The sequence below is a fragment of the Cucurbita pepo genome, unplaced genomic scaffold (assembly GCF_002806865.2).
Source record: "Cucurbita pepo subsp. pepo cultivar mu-cu-16 unplaced genomic scaffold, ASM280686v2 Cp4.1_scaffold000712, whole genome shotgun sequence".
In the NCBI taxonomy this organism is placed as follows: Eukaryota; Viridiplantae; Streptophyta; class Magnoliopsida; order Cucurbitales; family Cucurbitaceae; genus Cucurbita; species Cucurbita pepo.
The window spans coordinates 6,207-15,844 of record NW_019646929.1 but is presented as its reverse complement, the minus strand read 5'-3'; the positions used below and the strand labels follow the sequence as shown (position 1 = coordinate 15,844).

At 35.1% G+C, this 9,638-nt stretch overlaps 1 protein-coding gene across 1 annotated transcript; it reads right to left on the bottom strand.

Moving 5' to 3' along the window:
* Positions 1–340: 340 nt before the first annotated feature.
* LOC111785756 (lon protease homolog 2, peroxisomal-like) lies at positions 341–9,410 on the bottom strand. Its single transcript, XM_023666147.1, has 11 exons — positions 9,202–9,410; positions 8,584–8,696; positions 8,312–8,420; positions 7,911–8,080; positions 6,832–6,923; positions 3,992–4,171; positions 3,814–3,897; positions 3,009–3,133; positions 1,471–1,672; positions 1,170–1,376; positions 341–696 (listed from the first exon to the last, which is right to left on the bottom strand). Exons 1-11 carry the CDS (start codon positions 9,306–9,308, stop codon positions 478–480), a joined length of 1,608 nt encoding a protein of 535 aa, XP_023521915.1. The 5' UTR covers positions 9,309–9,410; the 3' UTR covers positions 341–477.
* Between the last annotated feature and the right edge of the window lie 228 nt (positions 9,411–9,638).

Genomic DNA, 9,638 nt, shown 5'->3' with positions numbered 1-9,638 from the left:
AAAAAAAAAAAAAAAAAAAAAAAAAAAAAAAAAAAAAAAAAAAAAAAGAAAAAAGAAAAAAGATTAAGCTGATTATGCAGCTCACTCATGATTTCAACCTCATCCTCAATAAGTATCATTTCTTTTCAAATATGAAACCTAGACATTCAATCACTATTTATTTCCTTAAGAGCCTATTATTTCTTTCAACTCTCACAAAAACAAATTTCACAAACAGAAGAAAAAAGTTGACGCCTCGGCAGACATTTCCAAGAACATTGAAGTTTTGATCTATTTAAAACCTTCAATTCAGAACCAGTACTTTGAACTCCATAGCTGCCTTTTTTTTTTCTTTTTTTTTCAAGAAAACATTTATTCACCAGGAATATCCATAACGACGGACCAAATAACACTTGATTTCAAAAATGAAGTTATCAATGCCCTAATGCTTAACATTCAATTTTTAAAACTAAATTATTCTTACCTTCATCCCTGCCTTCATAAAAACATACAGAAGCTAAAAGCTAACTCTATGACCAAAATGCGGGCTGTGTACAGATAAATAAAATATGTTAGATTAGGATACTGATCACTGAACTTTTTGTTCTGTTCAGGGTCAAGAACCTCCAGAAGAGCTGAAGCTGGATCTCCCCGCACATCAGATCCTGTCTTATCAATTTCATCTAATAGCATCACTGGATTGCAAACAGCTACTCTCTGTCAAATGTTAAAAAAGAAATTTCAAGGGTAGATAAAGCATCAAACCTAGTCACCCAAAGATTAAGAAAAAGTCGATCAACTGCAATTAGATGAGAAGAATAACAACAAAATTTATATCTAAGACACTCTCAGTTCAAATCAGCAAAAGTAGAAATGCCTAAAAAATAAAAAGTCTCTTTCCTTACCCTTAAAAATATTCTCCTATTCCTTCCTAACCACACTCCCAAAGATTTCTTACCATTGATAAGAACCTTAGCCTTCTTGAAAGGAAAAACATCCAGACTAAAGCTCACAAGGTAAGATTAGGATAAATGATGCCAGACACAAATGGATTGTACAAGAAGCATCAAACACTATCGACTGTGATCAACCAAACAAAAGTCAAATCTAACAGTAACCTGAAAGAAGCTTTGGCTAAATAAAAAATGTGAAAAAGCAGTTATTAAACCAATAGGAGGAGAGGGGAAGACCTTCAGTCCATCAATAAGACGCCCTGGCATGCTTCCAATGTATGTCCTCCTATGACCCCTAATGTCAGCCTCATCTTTAACACCACCCAGGGATATGCGTACAAATTTTCTGCCCAGAGCAGCAGCAATAGATGATGCCAAAGATGTCTTTCCCACACCTGGTGGCCCAACAAAGCAGAGCACGGGCCCTCTTGCATCTGGCTTAAGCTGTAAATGTTGGATGGTGTCATCATATAACATACCAAACTTAAACTCAAGATAAAAATATTGAGGATTGAGAAAATGTTAGACATCAAGTTACCTTCCGAACAGCAAGATATTCAATAATTCGTTGCTTGACCTTGACCAAACCATAGTGGTCACTGTCAAGACGTTCCTTTGCAGCTTTCAGGTCTAATTCAAGTTCTTCAGTTTCCTTTTTCCAAGGAAGGTCAGCTAGAAGCTCAAGGTAAACACGCAAACTGTTGTACCCAGGTTGTTGAGGTTGCATCTTTTTAAGGCTCCTATGAAGGTTATAGAAGTAAAGGTGAAAAATTGGCCGTTATATAAAAATCTCAGCTGATCAGAGATTCAGAATGCAGCTAGGAAAATTAGCAAACCATGATAGAGTATATCAAAATCAAAGGCACGTTAATGTCATTGATCATTTCTTGTAGAAACATTAATTTTTCTAGCCAGTTTCCAAGGTTGGTTGTGCATATTTGATATTGCGTATAGCACCACAAAGCTACTTCCCTTGGTACTTGACAATAGAACATGTTAGGCCTCTACCAGTGGCCGCCTTTTCTCCAGACAAGGATATCATTTTGATACCAAATGTTGCAGCCTACAGATAGGAATTCCTTGATAATACTGATATACTAAAGAGCTCAGAAAGGCAAAAGATCCCCTTCACAGCAGCTAACAGTTAACACAATAATGCTTAACAGAGATCTTCTAGTAGTAACATATAAGAAAACAAATGGTACAACAAAAACATTAAGCTGTTAAATGGTAACTCACCTACCTCCTGTACCAGTTACCCTCCAAAAGTGGCAGGAGAGAGTCTAGTTTATTCTACATAACCCAAGCCCAAGCACAAGGGCACACTCCTTATTTACTCCAATGGACCGGTCTTTTGAGGCATTTCTTATGTTCTTTTTAATTGTAGTGACCATTTTATTGCGGGCACCCTCACTAATCCATGGGAAGATGTTGCATGCCCCACACTAGCAGCAAGGGAAATCAAGAGATTTTATTTATTAAGTTTTCCATCTGAAGATTAGAGTCCAAGACATTGATGTTCCCTCAGGACTGCCCTAGGAGGCCTACAATCTTTGATTGAGCACACCCAATGAGTGGGAGGAAAATTCAGTTCGTTATTCACTTATCACCCTGTATCTCTACAAGGTTTAAGATTTTTTTTCCCTCACCGATAACGAAGGGTACACTTAGTAAAGCTTTTTACTGGACTTTTTTTTCTTTCCTATCTTTGAGCAATAAATTAATTGAAGCACTTAGTTCTTATACTTGTAAGCAATGGCACACGCATTTTCTTTTCTTATTTTTTTTTAGGACTGCATGTATCATATCAGATAATAATATTCAAAGATATAATTTTCAGAAAAATTCTTCAAACATCCGCTTTTATCAAGCTGTAAAACCAACGGTCAGACTACACGTCCCACCACAAGATTAGATATAACCACCATTTGAACAATAAAAAACAAAACAAAACAAGGAGAAATTATTTCACTATCTTTTTTCCCTGTGTTTTGCTAGTCCTAACTGTGGTTAGCAAATAAAAACTTTTTCTGCATAAAAAAGAAACCTATACTATGTCTTCTCAGAAAGTCATACCTCAACTCCCTCTGAGCATGCTTCCAGATATTGGCAGGCATTTCAGCACTTTGCATCTTTCTTTCCAGGGCAACAAAATCATCTTCATCATCGTCATCACCAAGCTCCTCCTTTATTGCCCTCATCTACACATCATGCAATAAATGGCAAGGGTGGTTGGTAGTCTAGGATAGTTATGATGAGCCAGCAACGCCAGTCATCAGATTCGTATTACCTACTAATTACCATCTACCGAATCACATGGTGAAACCTGACCTTTGTCAGATGACCATAACAACAGATTTCTCAGAAAAAATTGAAATTAATCTCAATAAGAACCTCAGTAAATTAAATTACTTGAAAATGAAATTAAATTGGAACAAACACGTAATCAAAACCACAATCAGTTTATATTTAAGTTGAACATAGCATTTCTAATAAAGTAATAAAATTAACTAAAGGTGTTGAGGTTAGCCGATTGTTTGAAAAGATTGTTAGATGTTACTAATGTAAAAACCAAAAATGACACTATAGAATTCAACATACTTGGTTGTTAATAATGTAAAACCATATGCATCGATAGCTAAGACGGCAGGTATACAGCAAAATAGAATTCAACAAACTTGTGGACTTTCACAATTATAGATAAATAACATGCCATTAGACATGACACCATTGATAAAGCATCAACTCCAACGCCCATCCATCTTGTAGTGATAATGTATACAAACTCAATAACAACGTGAAAGAACAAAAATCTTGGATATAATATGATGTTCCTACTGCTCGACTACAGAAGAACTATAATTACGGTGAGAAAGCTAACCTGCTGACGCAAGAGAAATTCTTTCTGTGATTTTGATAATTGTCCTTCTACTTTCTGCGTAATCTTCTCTGCTACACGTATTGACTGTTGCAAGTTAATAACAACATGACTCCACAAGAAGAAAAGGGAAAAGTGAAGAGAACATTCATTATTGTTTACTCTTTGATATAAGACTTGCCTGTAAATGCCTGTCAACTAACTCCATTGCTTTGGAAAGCCTTACTCCTAAGTCAACCGAATCCAGCATGCATAATTGCTCTTCAAAACTCATCTCAAAACTGGCAACAAATATATCAGCCAGTTTATGAACTGGAACTGTATCCAAAAGAACTTTTGTTCTTCCTTCAGTTTTTTGTTTCTAGAAGTGGAAAAAGGTGTGAATTACTATCCCAGAGATGACATAGACGTATATAGTAATTACATAAGTGATAGATGAACTTTAATGGACTTGGTTTTAACAGAGATCGGAATAAATATAATCTAGAAAAGTAAAATCTCCGTTGATAAACAAAATTTTCCATTGATCATTGATTCTTTTTTTTTTTTTTTTTTTTTTTTTTTTTTTTTTTTTTTTTTTTTTTTTTTTTTTTTTTTTTTTTTTTTTTTTTTTTTTTTNTGAAACATTAAAAGTATTTCTTATGAGTCCTCTTAACATTTTCCTGAGGCATTTTACAATGGAATTTCTTGCATCTGTAAACCACTAAGATCAATTAAAGAGGAAAACATGCAGGAATTTGAGATTCTAGGATGTGAAATCAGCTCAATTAAAGAGGAAAACATGCATGGAATTTGAGATTCTAAGATGTGATTCGGAAATGGCTCCTTAACTTCTTTTCCACATTGTTATTGTCCAAAGAATTAACTGGAGAATCCAACTACATTCTGCTCAAACTAACCTCAGATTCATTACCTGGTTCATTATAAGGAACTGAAGTGGGAATTGAATGAACATTAGAAGATTGTGAAACGCCCTTAGAAAATGTTGATCCAGCTAAACACATGTTTATAATATACTTCGGCTAATTTGTTTCCTTTAGTTCAAATTCATGATTATTCCATTGCTTTTTTACTGGAATCAAAACCTTTAACAAGATTCTTCAACTACATCATCATTAAGAGTGTTTAAAGCAGAGGCTATAAAATTCATACAGGCAGAGGGAATTTTCCTTGGGTGATGTTTTGAATAAGTTGCAATAAAAATGATCTAATATAAATCGTGGCATCTAAATCGTACAATATGAACTTCAAGAAGTTGTGAAGAAGTTGTCCAATTACGACAAGATAAAGTCAAGTTACATGAAATGAAGTCAAGTCTCATTTAGAAGAATCAAGCTTCATTTATACAACAAGGGCTTCAAAATACTTCAAGGAGAACTTCATTTATTCTTAGATGGTTATAAATTCTTGATAGATAATTGAAATTTAGATTTATGGTGTTTTATTAGTGTATTCTTTGTTTTAAGACTTTTGATTTACTTTTTAGGTTACGTTTACATACTAATTATGGCCGTAAGATAGGAAGGTTAGAACTCTTGAAATGCATCATGGAAGGTCAATGGTTTCATTTGAGGCTATATAAAGCCACGTATGTTGTCTTTGTAAAGTAGATTTGAAAAATATAGTAAAAATAGCATTTGTGCTTTCTTTTAGTCTAGAATTACGTTTCTCTGCAATTCTATGTAGTTTAAGTTGCATGTTTAGAATCATTCAAGCTTGACCTGATCAATCTTCCTCGTGGAGTGATTCAAATCTCAGACAAGTTTTTCTTGCTTTGAGATATTTGATCAACAAGGTAATCCAGATCTTACTTTCTCTTGAGGTGATTTCTTATCGTTTTGGAGTTCTTTGATATCTTAGATCTAAAGGTCTTATTCACAAGAGTTCCATACCATTTGAGATGAAATCATCTTGATTTTGGGGTTTCAACATTTGTGATCTAGGGGTTTGCATATCCACGAGGGTTCTTAGATTCAAGTGGCTAGAGTTTTCATATCACGATCTTTTACTTCGATGATGCTTGAATTTTCTAAATGTTCGAAGGCAGAGTAATATTTCTCAAGTTATGCTTCATTTCTTGGGATGATAAATCCACGTCATTTCATGTCTTGGATGAGAAACCTAACTCATTTAATACCATTGGAACGCAGAAGAACGGATTTGATTGAATTAATTCTTGTGGGGCAGCAACAAAGAGAGAGATGAATCTAACTCAAGCATACTTCGAGTATTAAATCTGATATCCCCTGAAGTTATTAAGTTCTCATTTTCTAAATCAATGAATGCTTCCTACACGTGCAACTCTTGGCCATTAATTTCAGCCTTCCTTGAATCTTCATAAGTTGTGTTTTCCGACCCAACTGAGACATTAATAATATTCTCTAAGGTCTCAACTATTCCATGCATAGGTGAGCTTAAAAATTCTTTCTCGGTCCTAGAGGTGACAACTTCATCTTCCAAAGCTTGTTTCATCCTTTTTTAAGTCCATAGAATTTGGAAGGCCAAAAAGGGATAGGTCAAGATTGATGAAAGAAGGACACTCTAAAGAAGAAATATCACCAACGAAGGATTAAATCCCCTCTTTTTCTATCCATAATCACAATGAATGCCGGAATAACCACACCTTGATAACTTTGAGGGAAATACAACTTGCATTTCACCAAAGAGATAAAAAGAAAACAGCCCCTGGATCAGTCTTCTATATTATTTTATTGTCCCTACTAGAGAAAGAAGCACCTTCCAATAATTCAACCATCTCTAACAAATGCAAATTATTTGTCGATTACAGTTCTTGGAATAACCAATTGAATTCTTTCAACTAGAACTTCAGCAATTATCTTGCTTCATGTCAAACGACTAGGCCAGAAAATTAATTATTTCATATCTTGCTTTCATGAAATTATTGTTTCCTGTTAAAAAAATGAAAAAATCTTGATTTCATGAAACACATGCTATCTCTTGACACCCTAAGTAAAGGTAATAACCATGCAATAAAACAAAAGAGATATCACCATTGAGTACCTGTTCAAGAACAGATATAAGCTCCATTGCAGTAGCTTTGAATTGTCGAGATAATGAAATAAAATCTGGGTCTTGCTCCACTTGCTCCATCTCTAATTAAGATGAGAAAGAAGGAAGCAACGAGCAACATCAGCAGATGAGTTAAAAAAAAAAAAAAAAAAAAAAAAAAAAAAAAAAAAAAAAAAAAAAAAAAAANTTCAATCAACAAACTCAAAAAAATCTTTAGGGAAAACCACTTTCAAAGAAAAGCATACGATAAAACAGGAAAGCAAGCTTCACAGGGACTGTTCACTAGAACCCAAAATACACAACGGGTAAGTATTTTTGCTTTACATGCCTCCTCCTGACACTGTATCATGGTTCTTAATACATTCTCAAGGCAGTAAATCCTTCAAAACCATAAATTAAAAATCAACTTTTTACACACACATACGCCTAAGTCAAAATACATTTTGACCCTATCAAACCCCAAGTTCTTAGTTCCAAATTTAAATACTAGAACTTTTAAATTCATCATGACATCAACCATAAACTTTTTTATAACAAGTTACATTAAATGAAACTTATGTAGCCTCTCAACTTCTATCTGGTAAAAAACAGGTTATCTAATAGGGAAGCACTTTGGTGATTAAAGACAAGTCCTATTAAATATCTGCGGTCTTGATGTAGTTCATTTACCAGCTAACGAGTAACTTTCCTTGTTTGTCAGTTAGAATATAGGTGCATGTGTACAGTAAATTATTGTTGTTCCTCGTTTATCACTTCCAGAATGACGTGGTCCAGGTTGCTTCTAATCTAGAGCCCTTTTCAACGCAAGAAAGATCTACAACACTGTTCTTTGTGTTTAAACAAACTATCCTAGTTAGAATGTGATTTTATCTAGGCTTCTTCCTTGTTTAGTCAGCTCCTTCATGGAGAACTTAGGGTCAGCCCGGAGTGCTTTTAACTTCCAATACGAATAAATTGTTGCAGAAACTGAATGGAGGGAAAAATACCAAAATTTCCATACCAATCAAAATGGTCCAAAAAATCATAACCAAACCCACTAACAGAATACAAAAATGCATTTGACCACCAACCTGCCTTTGTCATTTCTGAGGGTGATATTTTTGCAGTATAATATGTTCCTCTGGTGCTAAGTTCCTGGACAGAAAATCTACATAAACCTTCTAGCACAACCGTATATGTCACTTTTCCACTTGGTTTCTCTACTCCTCTAGACAGCTGCAAGGCACGAGCAGCAACACCCCTGATGAAAATAATTTTAGAGAACCAGCATCTCAACTATTACCGCATCTTGAATTTTGTAAAATTATATAAACAACATTGATAAACTTGTATATTGAGCTGTATGGAGAAAGACATTGAATCCAATGGGGGAGAAAAGGGAAAAACTTACAGGCGCTTCTGCTATCTTATGGGGTTGATTAAATAGTAACAACTAGATGATGAAATGACTAGATACAAATAGATACTATACCTTGAATGCCATTGAATTACTTCCTGATGATTTTTCCCATCTACTCTTTGTGAGTCAGAGGATCCAGATTGAGCCCTTGAGCTACGATCTCCAGGATCGCTTCCCACACCTAACCATTATGTTTGTTTGAAAGAGTTTAATGATCTTTACTTCAGCATTCCATGATGAAATAGTACGAACACATCCATCGCGGAACAATACAATGTAATTTCTAATCAAAATGCAGCCACCTAACACTTGATGGGTTATGAAAAACGTAGCAAATCAACTACCTTGAGATAACACAGGCCCTATTGCTGATGCGTCTGCATCATCTCGAACTGGAAGAATACCAATCAACCCCTTCTCTTCTCGCTGCCACAACTCTTGCTCCACCAGTTTAACACTGCGTCCATAGTAAAACATTTTTTCTCGTCAACCTTTCGTCAACGTCCATAAAATGTGCACAATCTCATAAAGCAAAAACAAATTTACCAAGCAAGTAGTATCCAATATCAGATTTTCCCAATAAAGAAATTAATTCAGGAATCCGAAAAGTTATAACTCAGTTCCATACAAGTTGAACTGAAAAGTGATCATCAGAACTTTTTAGACAAAATGACCTTCCTCAATCGCCCAAAAAAACAACCAAAAAATCAAATAACGGTATCTCACTTTTCAAAAAAAAATGCGAACATCACGATACGGCGAGAAATTGATGATCCAAAGATAGAGATACCAAATTACCGAATAAAAGAAAAGGTCAAAATCGCAGAGACCAAAATGAAGTGAATCAGAATTTATTTGAAGGTCGGGAAAACACATCATGATTTTGCATTAAAGTAAAATCATCCATGGAAAAGACAGAGCAAGAAAACAGAGATGTAATCAGTAGCATTCTTGAGGCGTACCTGCTGGACGAAGTGCATCGAATCCGAATGATGGCGCCGGGCAAAAGAACCTTATTCCTGAACGGAAGAATTCCGAGTCGACTTGGTAGCTCCACCGGTTCCACCATGATAGCAAGAAGTGAGAGAAATGGAGTTTACAGAATCAAAGTGGTGTAGAGAGAGAGAGAGAGAGAAAGAGAGAGAGAGAGAGACGCCTGTGGTAGTGGCGAGATGAGAGTGGGCTTCAACAGATCAAAACGACCCCGTCGTGACTTTGCATCAACAAAAACATTCAGTTTTCGCTTTTAAAGAGCCAGATTTTCAAAAAAGTCCCTTGGGATTTATATAATTGCTTTATCGCCTCGTTATTTTTAGAAATTTCTGTCATGGACCCCAGAAAAAGAAAGCAATCATTTTGGATAAGGCGGTTGTGTTGTGGAGTTTGGATTTAATTTTGG

Coding starts and splice junctions, on each gene's coding strand:
- LOC111785756 (XM_023666147.1), bottom strand. CDS start 9,308: ATGGTGGAACCGGTGGAGCTACCAAGTCGACTCGGAATTCTTCCGTTC. Junction 8,697..9,201: donor CGATGCACTTCGTCCAGCAG/GTACGCCTCAAG, acceptor CTATGGACGCAG/TGTTAAACTGGTGGAGCAAG. Junction 8,081..8,311: donor GTAATTCAATGGCATTCAAG/GTATAGTATCTA, acceptor TATTTTCATCAG/GGGTGTTGCTGCTCGTGCCT.